This window comes from Zea mays, chromosome 3 (genome assembly GCF_902167145.1).
Source record: "Zea mays cultivar B73 chromosome 3, Zm-B73-REFERENCE-NAM-5.0, whole genome shotgun sequence".
Classification (NCBI taxonomy): Eukaryota; Viridiplantae; Streptophyta; class Magnoliopsida; order Poales; family Poaceae; genus Zea; species Zea mays.
In genome coordinates this window covers 231,533,599-231,560,210 of record NC_050098.1, presented here as the reverse complement: position 1 = coordinate 231,560,210, position 26,612 = coordinate 231,533,599, and the positions used below count along the sequence as shown (strand labels likewise).

Here is a 26,612-nt window from a genome sequence, read left to right as displayed (position 1 = left end):
TGGATCCTTAAAATCCAATTTATTGTCAGGTTAAGTAAAATTACCTTCAGCTAGAGTTCTTTCTACCCTAGTTCAATCACTTGACCTGTACTAGCCAATTTCTTATCAACCCTTCATCTTCACTGGATTGCTACGTGTAAGTCAGTGACCAAGTCTTCATAACCGCGAAGGTACGGCGATCCGAATCGATTATACTCAGCTGAGGATCTCCAATCACACGACATATGTAGCACTTAACCCTTGCATATGTCAACCCGCCACCGAGTTTCTTAAGACCAGATCAGGTTCACGCAAACCGAGAGCACAGATACACCACCGTCCAGCCTCTTGCCACGGAGAGTACACGCTACTCTCGCCACCGCTCCACGCCCATTTCGTGTTATCTTATTCTGGCCTTAGTCCACCCGAGGCAAAGCTTACCCATGACGAGGCATGTGACCAGTTAAAGGGTCCTCGGTCAGCAGGCTTACATCGAGACGGCCCTTAATCGACTCAGACGGAGACACTACACCGAGACTCTCTTTCTCATGCAAGTCACCCGCCCGGTCTCAGCTTAATCATTTAACCCCAAAGGTTGGTACCTGGCAGAGGTACATCTTTTCCGATGTTGAATCCATCATGGTCGTGATGGATTCACCATCAAGTTTTCATTTTCGAAAACATCCCACCCACTTTTGCCACATCATCTTTTGTAAAAACAAAACATTTTGTTTTTCTAAAGCAAGGCTAAGCATCAAAAATCTTTTGTAAAACGGGTGATCAAGGAAGGTAATCAAATTCAAGGAAGGTAATGCAGGAATTGTTTTAGCAATCAAGTCCTATCACCTAGTGCACCAATCAAGTGAGAAAGATTTTAAAAACATCAAGGAAGGTGGCAAATGCACCGGGGCTTGCCTTTGTTTATGGGTGAGTCAGGCTCAGATCCACAAATATCGAAGTAGAAACAGTTCTCAGCCTGTGTCTCCAAAGGTGGTGGTACTTGCTCTTCAGTGGCTTCCACTTCTTCCTCGTGTTCTAATCATAACCACATATATGTATAAGAATGAATGCCATGTAATGCTCATGAGGGTGCAAAGATAATATAAATTTATTATCTAAGTCTTGAGTACAACTTTCCTTCACGGGACTCCGAGAACTTAGGGTTTCCGGAGTCAGTAAAGGAGTTCACAGGGCAGGGGGGGTTTTGTGGTTTAGTGATCAAACAAGGTCCAAATCAATTCAAACTCTACCCAAGGCTTCTAAATAATGTGGGGAGTTCATATAAAAAGTTTGAGCATTTTTGGGATTATTACCTATTTTCTAAAAAATCCAGAACTACTTCTTAAAACTACTTAAAATGCCCTAAAATTCCTTGTTTAAACTAAAAATCATGAAACTATTTTTATTAAATTCTAGGGAAAATAAAAAGTCTAGGAAAATTGGTTTCACAATTTTACCATTTTTCTACATATTTCTAAAGTTCTCCTAAAAAAGAAAAAGGAAAATACTCAACAGTATTGGGCTCAAACTGGCCCAGGCGGCCCAACTTCGCGCAGAAGCGCGCCCGCGCACGCGCGCTCTGGCAACTTTGCACAGAGGCCCACGTTGAATGAATAATTCCTTAAGCGTCCTTAACTACTGTTTACCTTCTCTCTGACATTTACAAAAGGGTCCCTGGGGTTTTGTTTCTTCTCCAAGGAGCTCCCTGATCGCGGCGCGCTCATTGTTCACGCGTGCCGTGGTTCATACCGGCCATGGCCGGCGATGATTGCTCAAGCCGACTATCGGGGAGGCTTTACCGACCTAAGACGACCTCGGAACACACACCAATTTGATCCGAACACCCCGAGAACGGCCGGTCCACGTGCACGGCGGAAACCGAGCACGGGAGTACATGTTCCCGCCAAACCATGGTCGATCACAGCAAACGGACGCCACCGTGAGCTTCGCAAGTATGCAAGGGCACTAGAACAACACAAGGATTGGACATTAACTTACCAGAGTAAGCTGCCACGGGCGGGCTGTTTTGGGTGGCGCGGCGGACTGATTTGGGGGAAAATGGCAATTCAACGACTCTGGATGAAATTGGGGGTGGGGATTGAGGCTATAGGATCGTGAGAGGCTGTGCTTTCACTGTGCGCAATCGATTTGAGAGAAGGTGGAGAGGGCAGTGTGAATTCCTGGTTGTACTCGAGCTTACTTGAAGAACAGCGAGCACCTCGCCGTGAACCTAATGGCTATTTATAGCCGTGGCGGTCCGGCGATCACCTCGCGGCCACAGACAACATCACTATCGCATGTCGACCACGTCGGTAGACGGTACAGTGAGGGAGAACTACGGCATGAGCGCCACCGCGGCGGAATTCACTGAGTCACGGTGGCCGCTGGTGAGTAACTCCGGCCGAGCTCAGGAGATGGTGCCACGTACGAGCTACCCTTTTCCCGGTGTTATCCATCCAATACCCTGCACAATTTCGGACGGCGATCAACGACGGCGAGCTGAGCTGGCGTTCTGATCCATCCAAAACACTGTACCATGGCACATCTACTTCAGTCGCCTAAACCGGCCACGATCCAACCCATTTATCTCTAGATTCTTGTTAGGAACAGAGCGATCCCTCTTAATAAAATTTGTTCACTAATCATCAGTCTCCAAACTTACTATAGGATTCTTGGATCAAAACGAACGTATTTAAAGTTATGGCGTGCTCAAATCGGTCCCATATCACTGTGACCACTCCTGTCTTCAGGTTCAGTTTCAGTTTCTTGATACAAGCCTGACAGAACAACTTCAGGCTCATTTATTTCAGAATTCTTCATGGTACTAAGGCATGAGTTCTATAGCAAAGTTATTATCCTTCCATAGATCTACAATATTGATGTGGTGACCTAGGGCAAAAACCCTAGAATTTGAAAGATGCAAAGCTCCAAAGTTGAGTCCTCAACACTGAATTTTCAGACTTAGAATAGAACTTAATTGAGGTCCATTTTGCATTTTAAGTCCAAAATCCAATATTTGGCTTACAAGTCCATACATTTGTGAACCAAATGACTTAAGATACCTATTTGACTTGGTTTTTGCACTTTAGTCCAAAAGTGGACTAATTTTGCACATATGCCCTAGGGTTTGGATTTAGGGTTTTCCAGGGTTCTAATTGAGATTTTTGGTATCCCAGGGGTATAAATGTGATCCAACTTTGTTTTTGGGGACATTTTATGACTCTTCCCTAAAGCCTTTAGGTTTTCTCACCTTGGGTTATGTTTTACCCCCTTTGAACCTTATTTAAGGTCAGGTTCCCTATCTAGGGTCCTATTTGCAAAACACTAAAAACCTTACACTTGTTTGAAATTTTTACCTAGTGGATGCACTTTAGGTGTGTCAAACATATGCAATGCCAATGTTTATGATGCCATGCTCAAGTTTTAGTTACAGTAACACTAGGGATGTTACATGTAGTTTTAATGACACAGAGTGCGAGTGACAGACATCAGGTGGCTAGAGTTAGGCCGCAGACTGGGACAGTGTCATGGTGCTCGTGTGTTAGATGATGACATTTAATCTTTTGTCATCTTTATGGATGGCACTAAATTACCAGTCACTGACAATTGGGTCATTAGTACAGTATTTTGTGCGACATCCATCTCGTAAACATGACAAAAGATTAGATTATCATGTCATATACGGATGTAGTTGATGCATGATATGTTGTAGAATGAGATATTTGAGCTACTTTAAAGACCCGCCTACTCTTTTAACCCACTGTCGGGTGGGGTTGTAGCCCTGACAGCCCTCCTTTGCATCCGCCCCTATTTGTGAGGGTCTTATTTTATTAATGAATGAAGTTGTCTCCTAGTGCTTTTCATGGGCGAGACTGTTATTTCGCCATGTTTTCTATTGAATAAAAGTTCAAGGTTGTCATAAGATCCAGTGTGGGCTCGTTGGGACAATCTTCTACAATTACACCCAGTTTGGATGCCTAGAAATTAAACATTTTACAAAAAAATAAATGCCAAAAAATGAATTATTTAGAATTCAATCAACTAGAAAGTGATTGAACTCCATTATTTTTGTTTGTCTCTACAAGCAATTTAATTTCTAGAGTTAAATTCTAAATATTGTTTGATACTTTGCATACATAATTTTAATATAAACAAGGATCTATGAACTTTGCATCTGCTTCTAAAAAGTGGGCGTGAACAATTTATAACTGTCACAAACTATTAAGTTCACACATAATAGTTCCACAATGATAAGTCACACGTAACAGTTCTACAATGACAAGTCACACGTAACAGTTTCATAAAGTCATCAAATTCGCATATAACAGTTTCACAAAGACATCAAGTTCGCACATAAAAGAGTTTCACAAAGCCATTAAGTTCGCACAAAACAATTTTACAAAAGTCAACAAATTCGCACACAACAGTTCCACAAAGACAAGTTCACACATAAGTTGTTTCACTTCCTTAGCTGCATTATAAGCCACCTCTTTCTCCTTTTCTTTGGGAGTGCCATCATCAACTCGAACTTACGTGCATTAGAGGTGAGGATGTCATAAGGCTCAAGTTTTATATCTTCATCAAATCATTCGACCTCTTATAGTATGACGAGAACTTCAGCGGAAGAAGATAGCTTCAGACCATCATTTTTCGGTACAACAAGCATATGAAACTTTTCACACCACATAGAGTAAACTGAATCATTTGATCGTTATTTTTTAACCGCTCGAGATATAAAAATATCCTTTTGCTTCCTTATTCCTAAAAAAAATATTACAAAGATGGGAAAAAAAATTAAGAGCCCGTTCCTATATCGGCCTCCTCCGGCTCCAATGCGAGTCGTGAACGCAAACAGATAGCATCCCGCGTCGCCGCGATGGAACTCTCGCCCTTGCCGATGCTCGCTGCCTCCCGCTTCCTGTCCCTGTCGCCGCTGCTGGCGCCAACATGCCCCCAGCGGACCGCTCCTTCAGTCCGCGTGGCCACGCAGACGCTGGAAGCGCCGGAGGCGCCCAAACCGCCGCGGCCGTCCCCCAGGCGCAGCGCCGTCGCTGAGGTCAAGGGGGCCCTTGACCCCATCGCCGCCCTCAACAGGTAATTTGTTGCTGGCTCTGGCACTCTGCTTCCATTGGCAGATATGAAGGATGTTAGGATGCGGTCAGTAGTTCAGTGCTCATGGATTTCAACTGAAGCCGAACCCTGCAAATTACGCCCTCCGTATGCAGGTTTGAGGAGGTACTGCAGACACAAGACTGCAACATAATTCTGCGCCACTGCGGGGACATTAGGCGTTGGGATGACCTCTCTAAGGTAGTGTCTGCCTGCCTGTGACCTTTGCATTCTCTTGTGAATTGGTGTTGTTGGACTAGCTAGGAGAGTTGCCTTGCCATAGACAGACAAACTGCAAGCTACTGAACTCAATGTGTTTCAGGTCTTTGAGTGGATGCAGGAGCGCGAGATGACCAACGCTGCATCTTATAGCAGCTACTTCAAGTACCTTGGACTGAGCCGTGACCCTGCGAGGGTGCTTCGAGTGTACGGTGCCATCAAAGACCGAACATTGAGGGTCCATGTCTCCGTCTGTAATTCAGTTCTTGGGTGCTTGGTGAAGAATGGGAGGTTGGACAGCAGCTTCAAGCTCTATGACGAGATGATACGGGAAGGTCTATCTCCTGATCCATTCACCTACAGCACCGTATGGAACTTTGACCCTTTCTCTTTACCTGTTAACATTGTGACATCGATTCTCTTTGTTCGGCCAGGAGGGCATGATTTTTGAAATAGCTGTCTTGTGTCGTCTAGCTGTTAGCAGGGTGTATGAAGTTGAAGCAAGGTTATACCAAGGCAATGGGATTGATCAATGAGATGAAATCTCGTGGTCTTCAGATGGATATTGTAATATATGGCACTCTTCTGGCAATATGTGCATCTCATAACTACTGTGAGGAGGCTGAAGTATACTTTCAGAAAATGAAAGATGAAGGCCATAGTCCTAATCTGTTCCATTACAGCTCCCTGTTGAATGCATATTCAGAAAATTCTGATTATGGAAAAGCTGAGCTATTGATGAAAGATCTGAGGTCCTCTGGATTAACACCAAATAAGGTCATTTTTCCTGTTCTTGTTTGTTGGTCCTTTATTAATTAGCTTGAATGTATATTCTTTCATAATATGCCAAAGGATATTCTTACATTAAGCAGTGGAAGTGTCTGCAACCCCATCTAGCTACAGCCATAATTTTCTGCATGATACATAATTTGTTGAACGATACTTGGATGAGCCCCCATTAGTGTCATGGAGAGTACATAATTTGTTGAACGATACTTGGATGAGCCCCCATTAGTGTCATGGAGAGTACTGGTGCTTGGTGCTCCTGAATGTTTCAACAACCTAGATACACATGTATAGCCTGGATTATAGTGTTATTGAGAGAAATGATGATCGGTGCTTCAAATATTTCTATCATAGACTCTTCACTTTGCAATTAACTTTTGCTTCTTTCCTGAAGTCCTATGCGTTGCGGCTATACTTGTACTCAAGGTGTTTAGTGTTTACCTTGTATATATGTCTGTCTAGGTTTGCGAGGTCTTTCTTGTATGGCTTCTTTCTTCTGTTAAGGCAATGATAAGTGATTCTCCTGTGTTTGAAGGTTTATTTTATTTTGACAGTACGACTTTGATCATTGGTTTCTCACAAAATATATTGTTTGTAGCTACATAACCAATTTAGTGCAGAAGAACTTTGACATATGGATCTAATTGTATAGTATATACACTGGACATACTTACAACTTGATTAATTATTGGTCAAAACATGAAGAGTTTGATTTTTTTTCCTTCAAAACAAATACTTCTTGTCCTTTTTGAAGTGAGGGAGTACCTTCTAAATTAAATTGCACTTGCAGGTTATGTTGACCACTTTGTTAAAGGTGTATTCTAAAGGTGGTCTCTTTGAGAAGGCTAAGGGACTGCTAACTGAACTGGAAGCCTCAGGTTTTGCACAGGATGAGGTAAAACATGTGGTCTCACAAAAAGAAGTACTTAATGTGCACACTTGCATGGTCCCTTGAAATTAACCGACATTACATGCTATCATGATTCCATAATCCTTTGTACTGTGTCCAGATGCCATACTGCATATTGATTGATGGCCTTGTCAAAGGTGGAAAGATACAGGAAGCAAATATTCTATTTAACGAAATGAAAGAAAAAGGAGTCAAATCTGGTATGGGATGTAGCTGGATAACAGATTAAACTATATCTCTTTTCTAGTTTTCAGTTGCAAATGTACTGACATGTTGTTCATAATGTAAACTTTTAGGCTATAATTACTTGACTAGATGCAAATAAGCACATTGAAATTTATTTAAGTTCTCTTAGAAAAGCTTACTACATTGTTGTGTTGATCTCATGCTCCTATTTAGAGTCATCTAGCTTTTTGGCCTCATGTTGTGTTGAGTCCTATGTGGCGTAGTGTGTCATAATACTTCTTCTGATTCTAAATTTGGGCCCTTTCAGGATTTTTTGTCCATTGAAACATTTTTGTACTTGGACCATCGATATATGGAAAGTTACTTAGATTTACAACACATGGTTGATATTACCCTTTCATCATGGAAAATACTTTTAGAATATATATATCTTTTACTATCTAGAATGGTATATTTTAACAAAAAATGCAATTCAAAGTTTCACATTGGAGACTATCGCCGTCCTAAACAACCTACATGTGGAATTAGAGGAAGTAATAATTCTCTAGAGCTTTCCCATGCAGTCACATGCAAATGTCTTGTTAGAACAAGTATAATAAGATGATGTAGGCAGGCTGTAAGACATGCCATGTAAGATTTATGGTGATATGGAAGAAAGAGAAATGGAGAGAGAAGGAAAGAGGCCGCTCACGAATAGTCAACTGAAAGTGGGCTTCTCATGGATTCCAACACAGTTTGTGAGAGGAAGAGACGAACCAAGTCTTAATTATACAACTTGTATTAGTATATGACTAGTCTTTTAGTTGGCTATATATGACATGACAACACCATAAAGCCCACTATAGGCTACATTATTAACCTTGCTCTTACTATGTATTACTGGTCCTACCGTCCTACTATCAACTATTTGTGTCTTGTTGACATTTTCTGAGGTCCTTATCTTATTTCCACAGATGGTTATGCATTTAGCATCATGATTTCAGCATTGCACAGAGGTGGTCATCACCAAGAATCGAAACAGCTTGCCAAAGAATTCGAGTCTGAGAATGCATCATATGATCTGGTTATGCTTAATACATCACTGCGCACTTACTGCAGCACAAATGACATGGAGAGCGTAATGAGGATGCTAAAGAAAATGGATGAATCAAACATATCACCTGATAACATTACATTTAATACCTTGATAAGGTACTTCTGCAATGCAAAGGTTTGTCACCTAGCATACAAAACAGTTGAAGATATGCATGCAAAGGGTCATCAATTAAATGAGGTATTTAGTTCATGCAAATCATTTTCGAATTCTATCATGGATCAAACCTCAGCTATCAAACCCTTGTTACTCTCTCCATCCTTGATTAGAATCATAACTTTGTTTATTTTCTTTATATTATTTTGGTTTTCTCATATTGTATTCCACTTGGGATTATAGTTCCTATTTTATCGGTCAGATCAGGTGGGTATCCAAGAAAATGATAGGTTTATATGGTTTTTGTAGTTTGATTGGTTAATTTTTGTTGTCATCATAGTATAGCTTGAGCTTGTCGAATAGTTCCATGTTATGGTATGTCGGACAATTTCCCATTGCTGACTGAACCATTAAGTCAAAATGAGTGTCTCTTGTTTTGAGTTATGACACTCCTGTAGAAGAGTGAGTGAGTGATAATTCCCAACTTCCTAGAATATACTTTTAAGTTAACCTTTTATGCAGAAAACTTGTATGTAGTTGATAAAAAAAATCTGTATATCTTTTCCAGGAGCTTTGTTCTCATGTAATGGTACAGCTAGGAAAGGCAGGTTTCCCTTCTGAAGCATTTTCTGTGTATAATATGTTGAGATATAGTAAAAGAACAGTTCACAAATCTCTTCATGAGAAGGTCTTAGGCATCTTAGTTCCAGCAGAACTTCTCAAAGCTGCTTATATAGTTGTTAAGGTAATAAAATTCTACTGCTTTTACATTTGCTATTGCAATATCTTTTGTTTGTTTTCTGTGTCCACACTAAGCACATCAAATTGACAGGACAATGCTGATCTGATATCTCCTTCTTCTTTGGAGAAGTTTGCTAAATCGTTCATGGTCTCAGGCAATATAAATCTAATTAATGATGTTATGAAAGCCCTAAACCGCTCCGGGTGGCGTATCAGCCAGGTGATGGTCTTGTATCTTAGTGTCCTTTGATACCTTGTTGGAATTAATGTGGGTTTCAAAATGGCGTAATCATACTAGATGGTTTATTCTGAGACAGTTATACTAAAAATCTAAACATTTACCTATTTAAGTTAACTAAAAGCTTATGCCATCAAATACTTTGAAATTGGAATTACATGTCAAGCTCGTAATTACCATGGTACTATATTTCTGATGTTCATTGATTGATAAACATAGTGGTTAAACCTTGCACGTTTCCAGTCATGACTTCTGAGTGGTGTGTGGCATTTGTGGGCTCCAGTTTTTATTTCTAACTCATCTGTCTGAACTCAGGATTCTTGTTTACAATCTATATCTTTATTTTTATCAGACTTATGAAACTTTTGGGTGCCTTGTTTGTAAAAAAGAACTTGTTTTTGTGTGCCTTGTTTGTAGAAAAACTTGTTTTTGTGTGCCTTGTTTGCAATAACATGCCTAATGTACCTAAAAATGATGAAATGTTGTCACTCTGGCGCTGAAATGTTTTTACAAGTTTCCGCAGCCTGCCTTTAAGTTTTAGCAGATATTTTTTGTGGGAATGGAGCAGTACCAAGTTTCTACTGCAAACACTTCGCCACCTCGACTAGTGAAAGTAGCCTAGAGGGGGGGGGGGTGAATAGGCTACACCTGAAAATTTTCACTAAAAACTTCGAAATAAGTTAAATTAAAGTTGCACTGGTGCAAACCGGTTCAGTCGATTTTAATCACGACTGAACAAGTTTGAACTTGCTCAACTTAAATTTGATAATCTATTGAACAAATGCGAAGTAGTGAAGAATATAGCTAAAGATTTGCCCTACACAAAATCTACTCAAATGAATAATATGAACCAACCACTGAATATAAAGCGCTTGACAAGAACACACAAGAACACGCGATATAACCCGAGGTTCGGCAACCACCACAAAGGTGTCCTACTTCTCGTTGAGGAACCCACAAAGGGCCGGGTCTTTTCCAACCCTAATCCTCCACAAGCCGACCACAAAGGTCAAGGCAATCTCTTCTCAAATCAGCTCAAGGAGCGGGTGATACAAACTTCTTGGGGTCGTCCACAAATTTGGAGACTCCCAAGCAACCTCTAACCGTCAAGGAACTCGAGGTTCCAAGAGTAACAAATCCGCACACGGTTAAGTTTGCAACGAGCTCAAGAACAAGAGAATGGGAGAATCGAGATGAAATTGACAGCGAGTTCGATCGAGTTCACCTCACACCAAGGGTCCTTCAAATGATTGAAGGAGATGCGATTGCGGGTGTGAAAGGTGAAATGAATGCGCTTGTTTGAAGGTTGGTCAGCCAAGAATTCGTGGGAGAGGCAGGAGTAAATGAGAGAGAGTGTGAGGGGGTATATAAAGGATCCCCCAAAAGCTGACAGCCGTTGGGAGAAAAGGAGCAAAAACCGGTTGAACCGGTTTTCGGACCGGTTGAACCGGTTTCTACCAGGGGGATCCCGGTCCACTGAGCTACTCAGCCGGAGACTCGACCGGTTTCAAAACCGGCTGAGTAGGGAAAAATTTCGGCTGAACCGGTTTCTGAAAAATATCTGCTGCGACTTTTCTGACAGCTCTGACTGTCAGACAGGTCAGAGCAGAGGTGGCAGGTGAACAGTACCGAAACCGGTTGAACCGGTTTCAGGACCGGTTGAACCGGTTTTGGGGGCTGAAACCAAATTTTGAGTATTTTGAAGAGAACAAAAGGGGAGTCTTTGTGGGAAGTAAAATTTGTTTTTCTCAAGGGCATTCATGATCTGGGAAAATGATCTCCAAGGAGTTTTCAAAAGATATTGAACTTGGCTCGTTTCACAACTTACTTAACCGTCGCGGATCCCTCTTAATTGTACGACGATTCCTATGACTCAAGAATTATAAATTTAGCACCGCCGTTATTTCTTAGCACTTGGAGCACACCATTTGATGTGGAATTTTAAATCCGCTGTGCTTTATACTTTTATGCTCGTAAGATCTGTGCTTCTCCTGTCTGTAGAAATACTGTGTACATACTAGGAGCAAACTTGTTAGAATCTTAGTTTGTTTTGTCATTAATCACCAAAACCCTCAATTAGGGTTGATTGCACTTACAATCTCCCCCTTTTTGGTGATTGATGCCAAAACAAACTAGAATGGAAATAAGAATTAAAAGTTACAAGTACTTGCGAGATAAAATCTTTTGTGTATGTGTAGCTCCCACTAAATATGTGCATGAGTTTTGCGATATTACCATTGACTTGATATGTCAATTTGCGACATATTTAGAGAGAGAGAACAATCAACACCATACACAAAAATGATGAGGTATAAAACATAATTGGATAGAAAGAGTAAAAATTACACATTCAAGCTCATTATTGCATAGCATATGATATGAAAAATTCTACAGCTATTACAACAATGAGAACTCATCTCATCACATCATAAAAGTGTTTGTGGCATTCGAGCCATGCATGCATCAAATAGTTATTACAGACCGATTGTTCATTACAAAAATAAAGGGGTACTGCATAAAGGGTACTGCATAATAAACTTTCTCCCCCTTTTTGGCAACAAGAACCAAAAAGAGAGAGAGAAGCGTCAATCCAATGATCACCAGTGGGGAGGAGGATGATGAGGAGCAAAGAGGTGGTGCGCCAGGTCAGAGGCAAAGTGTTCCTCTCCAGACTGGGTCGGAGGAGGAGCACTGCCAGAAGGGTCCTGGGGCGGAGGGTAAGAGGACGATTGGCCCGGATCCCCGTGATACGGAGGCGGGACAAACTGCTCCGGATCATCAAAATAAGTTTCTTCTTCTTCGACGTCATCAGTTGTCGTAAAAGGCACCCCATATGCCTGCTGGTACCACTCGTTGACATCTGGAGGAGGAGGGTGGAGAGGTACATCAGGAGAGCGGGGGGCGAAGGGAGTACCCAAAGCGGAAGCTTGATGACGTAGGTTGTCGTCGGTCTCCCGCTGACGTCGAGCCACCTCATGGACATCCGCAGCAATGTTTCGGCACATGGAGAAGAAAACCGCAAACCCGTGGGCCAATCGGGCACCCATCCCACGACCTCGACCACGACCACGACCACGTGGTGTGGGAGATCCGCGGCCAGGGGAAGGGCGCGAGGCACCAGCAGCAGCAGCAGCACCAGCACCAGCACCAGCAGACGGACCCGCAGATGTATGAGCACGAGAACTGGAGGGGGCTTTCCTGAGGCGCCCTGCTGGATTGTTGGGATCAATCCAGAAAGGGGTGTATGACTGATGTCTGGTACCTTTGTCAAATCTGAACTGAGTCACAACCTCAATCATCTTCATGATAAACGGAGCATGAAGACACCCCTTCAAAGGAAAGCAGGCGGCATGAATGATTTCCTGCCAAATCATATCAAAGACATTTATGCTTTCTGAGCTGCTGGGTTTCATAAAAGAGAGCAAGACCTTGCTCTCCCCAAGAATGTTCATCTGATTACCCCCTTTTGAAATGAGGGTCATCCTGCAGAGGGAGTTGATATAACGATAATACTTATGAATGTTTGTCGACTCCCAATACTTCCGAGACTCAGAAAGATGAAGATCCTTGGCTTCATCTCTAGTAGGCTGCCGGAAATCATGAATCTTGATCTTGTCGCCAGAGATATCATTGTCAGAAAAGCCAAGAATGTGAGCAAATCGACGATAGCTCACCTTATACCAACTACCTTTTTTTTTCTCGAACACGCAGGAGAGCTGCGTATCATTATATTAAAGGAAGAAATACACAAGGTCTAAAATAGACCGGGGTACAACTGACGCCTTACGGCGGCCTGAACGAAACTAGCAAAGACTGACTCATCTATAAAAACTCTAGGCTACATGAGATAGGGAGGCAACAAGGGATGTCAACCCCTTGGCCCCGGCAGTCTCCCACAGACGGCGCTCATCCCCCACATGGATTAGGAAATTAGCAACATTAGGGGAAAGGCCATCAAAGATGCATCTGTTCCGGAGATTCCACAAAATCCAAGCGCCCAGCATAATGAGGGAGTTTAGGCCATCTCTGAAGGACCCCTGAATAGCTTCATTTGTTTGATGCCACCACTCCATAGAATTAATATCCGTTGGTTGGGGGGCCAAACCCTGCAGCTCGAATTGCCTTAGAAGGAGGAACCAACATTCTCTTGAGAAAACACAATTCACCAGCAGATGGTCAATTGTCTCCCTTTCCTGCTCACATAAAGGACATTTTTCCGGATGATCCAGCCCCCGCTTCTCAAGTCTATCTGCTGTCCAACATTTCTTGTGAGCCACCAGCCACAAGAAGAATCGACATTTGGGTGGAGCCCAAGTTTTCCAAATCCGCTTAAAAGGTTCAAACTCCACAGATCCAATGAAGAGCCCCTCATAAGCGGCTTTAGTCGAATATTTGCCATTAGCAGCCAACCGAAAAATATGTTTGTCCTCCTTATGGGGGTCCAGATCAACATGTGCCACCAAATCCCAAATACGCAGGAAATCTGCAAGTGCACCAACAGATAAACTCCCAGGAATATCATTAATCCAGCCATTATCCTCAATCGCCTCTTGAACTGTCCTTTTGTTAATCAGCTTCATAGGAATGGTCTCAATAAGTCGGGGAGCGATATCTCCAATCCGCTGCCCATCCAACCATCGATCACTCCAGAAAAGGGTAGAAGCTCCATTTCCAATCTCAGAATACAAGGCTACTTGTAGAAACTCTCGAATTTTTTTCGGGGTATGCAAAGGCAGGGATGCCCAGGGCCGACCTGGCTCAGTTTTTTGCAGCCAAGCCCAACGCATTTTAAGGGCCCAACTCAGTTCAGTGATGCTGAAAATACCCAGTCCACCAAGCTCTCGAGGTCTGCACACACTGCCCCAGGCCACTGCACAATGGCCACCCATGGCATTTTTACGACCACGCCAAAGGAACCCTCTTCGAATTTTATCAATGTCCTTCAAAGTAGTAGAAGGCAAGTCTACAGCCATAACACTATAAATCAGCACCCCTGTCAAAACAGATTGCACCAATACGCTTCTTCCTGCTTTAGTCAACAAATCAGCTTTCCATCCAGGTAGTTGATTAGCTATTTTATCCACAATGGGCTGCACCTGCTCCCTTCTTAATTTATGTAACGACAGGGGCAACCCAAGGTACTTGCAAGGAAAGCTAGATATCTCGCAGGGCCAAAACTGTTGAATAATCTCTAAATTGTCTTCATGGCATCTGATGGGGTAGACACTAGATTTCTGATTATTATTATATAAACCAGAAGCCTCACCAAAAAGCTGAAGGATGTCTGAAATCATAGTCATGTCCTCTGCCACGGGATTAATAAAAAGAACCACATCATCAGCATAAAGAGAAACCCGGTGTTGAAGCTGCCTAGTAGAAAGAGGTTGTAATAAACCTTCCTCATCTGCTTTAGAGACAAGTTGACCAAGCACATCCATGACAAGCACAAACAGCATCGGAGAAAGAGGATCCCCCTGTCGCAGCCCTCTTCTATGAGAAATTATGCTTCCCGGATGACCATTAACTAACACTCGAGTAGAGGAAGTGAGAAGCAGCCCTGAAATGATATCTCTCCAGATCTGCCCAAACCCTAGATTCTGCATGACCTCAATAAGGAAGGGCCAGGAAACCGAATCAAAAGCTTTAGTAATATCCAGCTTGAGCATCAGGCAAGGATGCCTTTGTTGATGAAGTAATTTAGCCGTCTGCTGAACCAACATGAAATTATCCTGGATAAAGCGACCCTTAATGAAGGCATTTTGGTTTGGAGAGACCAAATCGTTGAGCCTTGAAGCCAATCGAGAAGCCAATATCTTTGTGATTAATTTTGCAAAGCTGTGAACAAGGCTGATAGGTCTAAAATCTTTGACTTGATCAGCATTATCTTTCTTTGGGATTAGAGTGATAAAAGCAGAATTCAGCTTATGAAAATTATCAAATTTTCTGTTCCAAATCGCAATCACCGCAGCCATAAGATCCTCTTTAATAATGGACCAGCAAATTTTGTAAAATCTACCAGTAAATCCATCCGGTCCAGGAGATTTATCAGAGGGCAGAGAATTTATAGCATTGCACACTTCTTGCTCAGCAATGGGGTTGTCCAACTCGATCAAATTTGGGAATGGAGTGCCAGCAGTTTCCAGAGCCTCAAGGTTAATCGAAATATTTCTGTCTTTACTAGCCCCAATTAAATCAAAGTAAAACTGATCCACTGCTGCAGCAATGTCGCTATGAGCAGTAAGGACTTGATTTCCAACAGTAAGCTTGGAAACACTGTTTTTCTTCTTTCTGTACCTTGCAAAGGAATGGAACAACTTAGAATTTGCATCTCCTTCCTTGAGCCAAGAAATTCTTGATCTAAGGCGGGCAATGGTACGTTTGGTTGAGGCCAAAGCCAGAGCAAGCTTCTTCAATTTATTTAGCAGCCACCTTTCCAACACAGACAGAATACGACCATCCTGCGCAATCTCAAGCTGATGGATCAAATCTCTAGCAAGATGCAGTTGAGTCTCAATGTGCCCCACCTTCTTGCTGCTCCATCCTTGAAGGGCTTTAGCTGTCCCTTTGAGTTTTAAATCAAAAGTGGAGAAGGGGCAGTGGCCAACAGGAACCGAATTCCAGGCGGTGTGCACCACATCGTGGAACCCTTCAATTTTCGTCCAGAATGATTCAAAGTGGAAACGCCTTTTAACACCTTTGCAATCTTTGAAACCCAATAATAAAGGACAGTGATCAGAATCTTCAGAAGCCGCACTTTGTAACACTGCACCAGGAAACAGCTCCTCCCAATCAATAGAGCACAGGACTCTATCAAGTTTGACAAGAGTAGGCTGGTTCTGCTGATTAGACCAAGTAAACTTGCGCCCATGGAGTGGAATTTCTTTAAGAGCGAGATCATCTACCAATTTTTTGAATCGACCCATCATAGCCCGATTAATATGCGAGTTGTTTTTATCCTCGGCATGCAAAATGAGATTGAAATCCCCAGTAATCATCCAAGGGCCCTGACAGGCTGCTCTAATATGTCTCAGCTCTTGCAGAAATTCAATCTTGGCTTCATTAGATTGAGGTCCATACACACAAGTAAGCCACCACTGGTGTCCCTCCACTGAACAAAACTGCACAGAAATACTATGGATGTCTGTCCTGGTAGCTCCAGTTATCCCCAAGTGTCGTCTCCAAGCAATAAGGATTCCACCCCTCGAACCATTAGAAGGCAGGGCCAAAGAACCGGTAAAATCAGACCCCAACATAGAGAGGAGAACACGCGAAGAAGGTTGTGCCATCTTAGTTTCTTGAAGACAGATTATATCCGCTCCATAACAATTGAGGAGCTCACGGACAGAATTCTGTCGAGATAGAGAATTAAGACCTCTAACATTCCAAACAATTATTTTTTCCGGATCCATGTAGAAACAGTGAGAGGTAAATCGACAAACAATATCAGCAACATCGCCAGCTAAAATAAGCTTGCTGCGGTAATATCCCCAGTCCCAGTTATATATTCTAAATTATCTGGGACAGACCACCCAAAAAGGGCAGCAAGAGCCTGCACATGACTACGAGAAAAAGTATTCTTGAAGAGCTTGGCGTAGTCATCTAAAGCTTGACGGCTGAATCCTTCATTGTCCTCAATAATATTTAGAGCCACCATAGCTTGTTTCTTAGATCTTTTTCCCCAATCCTGAATTTTAAATTCAACTCCAACCCCTGCCACACGTCGGCTGCGTCTTGGAACTGCCAGGGGGATAGAGGACTGACGTCTGACAGATTTTGGGATTGGTAATATGCGTGTGATCTGGTTTGACAATTTGCTGATGAATTGCTCTTGAGCACAAATCTCCACAGAATCTTGTGTTGTTGCTGAAGGGTCCTCAGATGGAGCAGCCAACGCAGCATTTGTTGTTGCTGAAATGTCCTCCTCAGATGGAGCAGCCAACTTAGCATCAACGTCTAAGGCATTAGCCTCCGACGGAGCCGCGTGTGCTGCTGCCACATCAGACAGGGAGGAAGTTAATGTTCTAGACAGAGTTGCCAACACAGCGTCAACATCTGAAACAGAATACTCAGATGGATCTGTGTCAGCAGCTGCCACGTCTGAGGGTGATGGAGGAAGCACAGTGACAGAATTGGGAGTTCCAGCTTCCTCCTGGTTCAGGACATTCTTGAGTCTTTGACGAAAATAAACTTTCAGCTGCTTCGCCTTCACCGGTGAAACAATAACCATGTCATCAGTCATCTCTACCAGCCTAGGAGACAAGTTCCCCCCATCAGATTCCAAAGTTCTCTTCAAATCTGAAACTGCCACCCCGGAGCTAATGCTCCGCTGCTGCATGCTCTCATCTCTTGGGCCCAAACGCTCATGAACTGAGAGACGTCCCGAATGACCATGTTCCCCCCTTCTCCCACTCGAATGGGGAGGTCTTGAAAAAGGAGGGGATCCCTGCTGCACGTGACCAGAACCATCCCCGCCCGAAGTAATAGCATGAAGCTTAGGATCGGATCCATCCCTCCGTGGTGCAGACGAGAATGTGATGCGGATTGGATACATCAGCGTTCTCCTGCCAGAAGACATCCCATCAACGGCAAAGGGAGGTTCGACGATCCAAAGCTCCCTTGAAGCAGGCACCAAGGACGGGTCTAAACACCAAGCAGAACATCGGTAAACAGCCACATCCTTAAGCTCCAGGGTGTCAGGATGAACCTGATGAACACTAGCAAAGGGATTAAGCAATTGTTCCACAGTTATGGTTTCCCATGCATGGATGGGGATACCCTGAAGCTCGAAGTCCAACAAGACAGGTAACACAGCACCCCTGGAGTTCAGAAACCGGGACCATTTCCTGCAGGTGATTGTGAACGTGGCTGCCCTGAGAAAAGGCCAATTGCCCACCAGCATCTCCACCATGTCACAGCCAGGTAGAAAGAGAATGAAACTTGACTGGGAATAATGCCGAATTATCAGTGTCCCCTCTTCCAGCTCCAGCCTAGGAGCAATTAACTCAGCAATCTCTTCAACCGGTACTTTCTCACGATCGCTGATAACAGTAATCACCACTGCCTTCTGAAGATCATCCTCAGCTCTGGTCATCTGCTGACTCCATCTCAAGATGCAGGGTTTATCATCTTCAGCAGGCGACACCGGTCCAGCGGGGCGCTTATCCAAATCAGAAATCGGTTTGGTTCTACGCCGTCTCTTGCGAGTCCGCTGTCTTTTTGATTGGACACCGACAGCATCAAGTGAAATCAAGCCTCCGCCGTCGCCCTCCATTGTTGATGGTTCCTGGTGTCGAACAGCAATACCTGAATCTCTAGGAGGATGCTGATTGTCTTTCCTTCTCCACACCAGTCTCTTCTTCTTCACCTTGATCACAGAGGTTGCTGAAGACGAAGAGAGCCTCCTCCAGACCGAGAGCCGTGTCTCAGGTCGAGGTTGCTCCCTTAGTCTGTCTCCACTGGTCGTACTTGGCTCCGGAAGATTGATCCTCCTCCAAACCGAGATCTCAGTCTCAGGTCGAGAGGCAGCACTGTTGTTCACCGCCACCTTCACAGCCTCAAGCCTCACCGGCCTTTTAAGTAGATTGCAATCAAAGGAGCGATGCCCCTGCTTCCGGCACCGAAAACACCTCGTCTTCTGCGTACACTGGAAGGCAAAGTGATCATGAGAGAGGCAGTTAAAGCACCTGCCAGCCAGGTCCTCTGGGACGGGCCGTCTCTGACGTTGCCGCTCCATCTTCAATCGGCGTCGCTTTGACTGCTTGGATTCCACCAACTGCCATCCATCGACTAGCGGCTCTGTTTTCTCTGTGTTCCGAACAACCTGAGCAACGCCCGTCGACGACACAAACCTCTTCCGGACGCCGGAATCGCATTTCTCCCGGTTGCAGGCAGGTCGCACCACCGGAGCAGGAGCCGTAACCATCCGGCCAGCCGCAACCACTTCACAGAACGATTTGGACGACTCTGCCGATCGTGGGGAGGCATCCCGCCACCGCTCAAAACGGGAGCGCCCGCCCGACCCAGAAGGTGATGCCTGCCCCGACGCCGGCAGGTGCACGGTGGCCGCCGGGCCCGGAGTGGACGCCGGCGTGGTTTGTGGGAGAAACGAAGCGTCGGGGGAAGGGGAGGGGGCGGGAGCGGAGGGGGCGGGAGCAGGGGAGGGGAGCGGAACCGCCATCCAAGTTGATGAGTTGCTAGCTTAGATCAGCGTTGTGGGTCGTGTTTCCTCCATGATAGTCGGTGATCCTTAGTTAGCCTCTAAGTGGTGTGTGTGTTCTTATACCAACTACCTTCGATGAAGAAGTTCAGATAAGGGTAGTTGTAATGACTCTCCTCGTCAGCTAGCTTTATCCACAAAGTTGAGTAGAATTGAGCAATAACTTCATCATTCCAATCATATTGGAATGTCATGATACTCTTCATCTGTTTCCTTTCACAGGCCCTCAATGTCTGTGTCATTTCTGGGTCCCCAATGGCTTCACAACCTTCCCAGTTGATATAGCGTTGATGCAGGATAGGTTGATGCTTCTTGGGGAGAATGACGGAATTATAGAAATCCACGTGATGAAGTGTCCAAAACCGATTTCCATCGATCCTGGCATCGCGAATGCGCAATACAGGATTTTGGAAACGAAGATCCTGGAGGAGAGCAGAGCCTCCACTGGCAGTGAAATCAGTGACTGGCTCATTGCCAGCACGCCGAGCCTCTGCCCGGTGGAGGACCAAGCCACGAATCACAGGAGCGTGGGCCGGGGGAAGATCAACTTCATCATCCTTCCCCCCTTCATCATCACTTGCAGGCTCCGTAGTTGAGAATGCCACTTTTGTGTGAGTTTAACAAAATTTCACTTTTGTGTGATAATGAGAGTGCCATAAAACTTGCAAACAATCCGGTGCAACACTCTAGAACTAAACATATTGACATCAGACACCATTTCTTGAGAGACCACGAAGCCAAAGGAGATATCGAACTATTTCATGTGAGCACCGAAAATCAACTAGCCGATATCTTCACAAAACCACTTGATGAGACTAGGTTTTGTTTTCTTAGGAGTGAGCTAAATATCTTAGATTCTCGAAACGTGACTTAATAACTAAAATTTTGATCAAACTTGACGGATTAAAATTGATTGTTTGAGCAATATGAAATGAGAAATAACATTTTTATCTTTAAAATATCTCATGTCACATTTGCTAAGTGCTATTATAGCCCTTCCGGGCAATATCTGGAAACTGGTTGAGTAAACCGGCTGAGTAGGCCACTCAACCGGTTTCTCCCTGGTGGAAACCGGTTGAACCGGTATAAAAACCGGTTGAACCGGTTTTGGCCGTCGCGCCGTCAGTCAGCGTGCAGTCTGCGCTGTCAGTTTTTGCAGTCTGTGCTGTCAGACTGCCAGAATTTTCGCGCAGTCAACACCGTTTTCTGCGCGCTTTTACTGCGCAGTTTGACCAGAAACCGGTTGAACCGGTTTTCTGTTTTTCTGGCGGCCGACTTTCCCCCTTTTATTTCTCTCCCTCTCTCCTCTTCCCTTCTCAGTCTCATATTCCAGCCGCCGCCGCCCACTCTTCCTCCTCTCTCTCCTTCACACTCCACTCCAAAAAAACTCTCTTGTGCCCTCACACTTTTGGAAGAGTTGTTGGAGATCCGTTCATCCCGGCGTTCTCCATCATCTTCCTCCATCTCGTTGGGACTTCTTGACCCAATCTCCGGATCGAGGTATTGCCCTATTTCATTTCCGTGTACTCGATCCTACGCGTTCTTGATTATCTAATGTATCATTCGTTGGGTACATTTTAGTTTAAGTGATTGCCACACTTAGATTATCTTCATTTGTCACAAACATTGTTAGAGATTAGCGATTTGATATTGTTCGTTGTAGTTGAACCGCTCATATGAACGGTTGAAGTGCATGCTCAATATCTTATGTGTTTCTACTCAAACGTGTTTGATCCTTGCTCATCACAGGTTCTATTTCTTATTTCTTAGAATGGTGCGTCGAAGGAACCCGTCTGTGGTTGAATCCGACTCCTCGGATGACCAGGAAATCCACGGAGATACTCCCCCACGCTCTCGATCCAAGCGAGGGCGCGGAAGCGGCAATGTCATGCCGGGTGCTGAGGCCTCCGGGTCTCAAAGTGCTCGCGGTTGGACATCCCGGAATCCTTCCGGTCGGTCTCGACCTGCGACGAATCCGCAGGCGTGGGAGCCTGCAAGTGATGATGAAGGGGGGAAGGATGATGAAGTTGATCTTCCCCCGGCCCACGCTCCTGTGATTCGTGGCTTGGTCCTCCACCGGGCAGAGGCTCGGCGTGCTGGCAATGAGCCAGTCACTGATTTCACTGCCAGTGGAGGCTCTACTCTCCTCCAGGATCTTCGTTTCCAAAATCCTGTATTGCGCATTCGCGATGCCAGGATCGATGGAAATCGGTTTTGGACACTTCATCACGTGGATTTCTATAATTCCGTCATTCTCCCCAAGAAGCATCAACCTATCCTGCATCAACGCTATATCAACTGGGAAGGTTATGAAGCCATTGGGGACCCAGAAATGACACATGCATTGAGGGCCTGTGAAAGGAAACAGATGAAGAGTATCATGACATTCCAATATGATTGGAATGATGAAGTTATTGCTCAATTCTACTCAACTTTGTGGATAAAGCTAGCTGACGAGGAGAGTCATTACAACTACCCTTATCTGAACTTCTTCATTGAAGGTAGTTGGTATAAGGTGAGCTATCGTCGATTTGCTCACATTCTTGGCTTTTCTGACAATGATATCTCTGGCGACAAGATCAAGATTCATGATTTCCGGCAGCCTACTAGAGATGAAGCCAAGGATCTTCATCTTTCTGAGTCTCGGAAGTATTGGGAGTCGACAAACATTCATAAGTATTATCGTTATATCAACTCCCTCTGCAGGATGACCCTCATTTCAAAAGGGGGTAATCAGATGAACATTCTTCGGGAGAGCAAGGTCTTGCTCTCTTTTATGAAACCCAGCAGCTCAGAAAGCATAAATGTCTTTGATATGATTTGGCAGGAAATCATTCATGCCGCCTGCTTTCCTTTGAAGGGGTGTCTTCATGCTCCGTTTATCATGAAGATGATTGAGGTTGTGACTCAGTTCAGATTTGACAAAGGTACCAGACATCAGTCATACACCCCTTTCTGGATTGATCCCAACAATCCAGCAGGGCGCCTCAGGAAAGCCCCCTCCAGTTCTCGTGCTCATACATCTGCGGGTCCGTCTGCTGGTGCTGGTGCTGGTGCTGCTGCTGCTGCTGGTGCCTCGCGCCCTTCCCCTGGCCGCGGATCTCCCACACCACGTGGTCGTGGTCGTGGTCGAGGTCGTGGGATGGGTGCCCGATTGGCCCACGGGTTTGCGGTTTTCTTCTCCATGTGCCGAAACATTGCTGCGGATGTCCATGAGGTGGCTCGACGTCAGCGGGAGACCGACGACAACCTACGTCATCAAGCTTCCGCTTTGGGTACTCCCTTCGCCCCCCGCTCTCCTGATGTACCTCTCCACCCTCCTCCTCCAGATGTCAACGAGTGGTACCAGCAGGCATATGGGGTGCCTTTTACGACAACTGATGACGTCGAAGAAGAAGAAACTTATTTTGATGATCCGGAGCAGTTTGTCCCGCCTCCGTATCACGGGGATCCGGGCCAATCGTCCTCTTACCCTCCGCCCCAGGACCCTTCTGGCAGTGCTCCTCCTCCGACCCAGTCTGGAGAGGAACACTTTGCCTCTGACCTGGCGCACCACCTCTTTGCTCCTCATCATCCTCCTCCCCACTGGTGATCATTGGATTGGCGCTTCTCTCTCTCTTTTTGGTTCTTGTTGCCAAAAAGGGGGAGAAAGTACCCTTTATGCAGTACCCTTTATGCAGTACCCCTTTATTTTTGTAATGAACAATCGGTCTGTAATAACTATTTGATGCATGCATGGCTCGAATGCCACAAACACTTTTATGATGTGATGAGATGAGTTCTCATTGTTGTAATAGCTGTAGAATTTTTCATATCATATGCTATGCAATAATGAGCTTGAATGTGTAATTTTTACTCTTTCTATCCAATTATGTTTCATACCTCATCATTTTTGTGTATGGTGTTGATTGTTCTCTCTCAGAGTGTATTTGGTAGTCTAGATATTGTGTCTCGTAGATTGTCATATGTACCTGTGGGTTGTCTTATCTCCTACGTCAAGTACTATATAAATTGTTCAAGGGCTCTATGCGACACACCAATCCTCAGTGGCAATCCCTCTAACATGAGAATCAGAGCCTAGATCCATTTTCTCTCACTTCCACTAAACCTAGGGGTTACCACACCCCTTCTAGCCACCGACCTCTTTAAGGACACTCCCTTCCCCCCATTCTCCATGCTTTCGTACATCGACGTCGTCAAGGAGTGGCTTGCTACCTTGTTCGCCACCGCCAACGACACCAAAGAGAAGGCTACCGCTGCACGTCGTCCCGTGTTGGCTGGCTGCCAACTCCTTCATGAGAAGCAGGCGACTGCTGCTGAGAAGAAGGCCTCTGCAACAAAAAGGTTATTGTCGTCTTCCTCAACTACGGAACCACAACCGACCCTTTGTCATACGTGGAGACCGTCATCGCCAACCTCCACATCCAGGCAGCTGCGGTTTAGAATGTTCATTCCCTTGTCAACATCGTTTTCGACGCTTCGTCGATCAATTACGCTCATTGGTGTGATCTAATGTTGCTGGCCCTGACTAGATATGCCCTTGCCAACCACGTCGAGTTTGCCGCCACCGTCCCCAATGATCCGAGTAGATCCAGACGAACAATATCGTCCTCTGTTGGCTCACCAATACGATCTCCTCTGATCTTCAGGAGGTCGTCCGGGAATGTGGCCGCACCGCACGACACCTATACCTTGGCCTCGAGAACCAGATCATCGGTAACCACGACACACGTACTCTTCATCCTAATTGTGGGTGGGGGATATATTAATATACCCAAGTACATGGGTCAAGGCCCATTATAGAGATAGAATACACATTAATACACAATACAGTAGCACTTATAGAACAATGGCTAGAGCACCAATTGTGATCTTTATTTTCTTTTTCTCTTTTTTTCTTTCTTGAAATCTGTTGCTTGTACACACATCTTTTCTTCTATTATCAATATATGTTAACCAGTAGGGGGCTACCCCTCATGTTTCCTAAAAATCTAAAGCAACTACAAGATTTCCAATATTCTCAACTTAATGAGGCTTAGTGATGTGATGCCATTGTTGCTCTGGCACTGACATGTTCATATGGCTGCTGTGAATGAGGATCTTAGAGATCAGAGTAATAAGATCTCAACAAGGATTTAAAAAACATTGGCACGCCACTTGCAAGTAACAAGGTGATCTTTGGTTTTGAGGAAATTTTTTGATGATGGTGAAATTAATTTCTACTACCTGCAGTCTGATATGAGCTGTTCTCTGTATTTTGTTGAATTTCATTTCTCCACTAGCTCTTATTATGTCTCATGACTCCTGAAGCCTCATTTTCATGATAACCTGTGATAATCTTATTACTCCCAGAATAGCTGGTCTTGTCCTCTGCAAAATTATCTTGTTTGTTCTTCGGGTGTCATATTCCCCTTGCTCATGATTTTGGCCTGATGCTGTCAATTTATCAAACTTCAGGCTTGGCTTGGGAAATACCAGGCTTTGTCATGCCTGTTCTGGCCCCAGATATGAACACTATAGCAAGCATACTAACCTATTCTTCCTTCCAACACTGAACACAACCATTGCATTTGCAGGACATCTTTGGGAGAGCAATTAAGAGATACATCCAAAAGCCTGATAAGAAACAGTTGCTGCTGTGCCTCTTGGACTGGATGATTGGACAAGGCTATTCTGTAGACTCGTCATCAAGGAACTTACTTTTGAAGAATGCACAACTTTTTGGCGAAAAACAAGTTATAGCAGAAATCCTTTCTAAGCAGCAGATAGCATCAAGGACTATTGGCCTAAGACACAAAAAATGATAAAGGAAAGATTTTGTATATGTAAATTGTTCATATACATCCAGGATATGCCTAGGCTGATTGTTTGAGGATCAATTTATTGTGCTCTGAGGGGTAAGTTAGAGACAAGATATCAGTTATCATCCTCAAGTGCGGATATGCCTAGGCTGCAAACAAACTTTATTAGGATTTCAGATTATGGTATGCGGTATATATTGAATCAACTTGAGTGCTCTAACATCTCATGGCTTACGTCTATGTCTGTTGTGGCCAGGAATTTTCCAATGAGGCATGCTTGTTCCAGTAGCGGTACAGCTGGGAGTGGAGTATGACCATGCTTGCTATGATATGTGTGTTAGATTGTGTTGTCTGAAGGCTTACAGTAAGTTTTTGATACATATGGACATACCCATACAGCTAAAGCAAAGACAATTTGATTTGATTTTAGAGGATTTTGCATGTAATTCAACATGGTTGAGGTCACTGTACCTAGAAAGCAGCATACAGATCTAATTTTGTTGACAATCGTACAAGGTATTATTACTTAATTACTTTGGTGAAAAGAGGTTGCTTTGAAGATTTGACTTCACGTTGTACATACAGGCAGAGTATCAGACAGGTGGATTTTTCCTAAAAAGTGGGGAATATGTTTCTAACCTGTTTTGTTCTTTAGGAAACTGGATTGCACACTATTGTGCCTTTATGCAAACCAAGTTATGTATCATTTTTAGGTGATGAATTGTATCTTTTTTTAGAAGATGAACAGTTATGTATCCTTTTTAGTGGATGGATTGTTATTATATCCCTGTTATTGTAGGATTGTGATTTGAAACTAGGAACTTATACCTCTGAAATCCTTTTGTTTTGCAGCCCAGATAAAATTGTAGCCATGCTGAGGCATCCAATGTTTATCTGTTATCTCTATTGAAAGGCTTGAAGTTATTTGTCTTCATCGCTAAATTGGTGCCAATGTTGAGGTGAACTTGGAGAAAGAATCGTGCTTTAGTCTGACAATTTATTTGCTGGTGGTTACATAAGATGTCCTTTTTAGAGATGCGTCTATGGCACGAACTGGTAAACAGTGACATGAACAGATAGCTACTGTACTATATTTTAGCTTTGAGGCAGAGCCCGATTATTTTTCTTATGCTAGGCGTCAATTTTGCCTTTGAGATATTTCAGTTTGAGCTTAGCTGAACGGTGGGGACTCTATGATTGAACTTAACCACCACAAGCCGCATGATCTTTTCAATAAA

The 26,612-nt window shown here is 44.1% G+C and overlaps 1 protein-coding gene across 9 annotated transcripts; it reads left to right on the top strand.

The window, feature by feature from the left end:
- Positions 1-4,751: 4,751 nt before the first annotated feature.
- LOC103651615 (pentatricopeptide repeat-containing protein At1g10910, chloroplastic) lies at positions 4,752-26,612 on the top strand. 9 transcript variants are annotated; one of them, XM_020550598.2, is made up of 13 exons: positions 4,752-5,073; positions 5,205-5,289; positions 5,411-5,674; positions 5,782-6,084; positions 6,884-6,988; positions 7,104-7,203; positions 8,143-8,462; positions 8,947-9,123; positions 9,211-9,339; positions 25,150-25,470; positions 25,631-25,738; positions 26,030-26,069; positions 26,227-26,612. In XM_020550598.2, exons 1-10 carry the CDS (start codon positions 4,856-4,858, stop codon positions 25,375-25,377), a joined length of 1,929 nt encoding a protein of 642 aa, XP_020406187.1. In that variant the 5' UTR covers positions 4,752-4,855; the 3' UTR covers positions 25,378-25,470; positions 25,631-25,738; positions 26,030-26,069; positions 26,227-26,612. The 9 variants fall into 9 exon arrangements, with proteins under 9 accessions (XP_020406187.1, XP_020406186.1, XP_020406185.1 ...); XM_020550597.2 differs by having other exon boundaries at positions 26,030-26,087; XM_020550596.2 differs by having other exon boundaries at positions 26,030-26,121.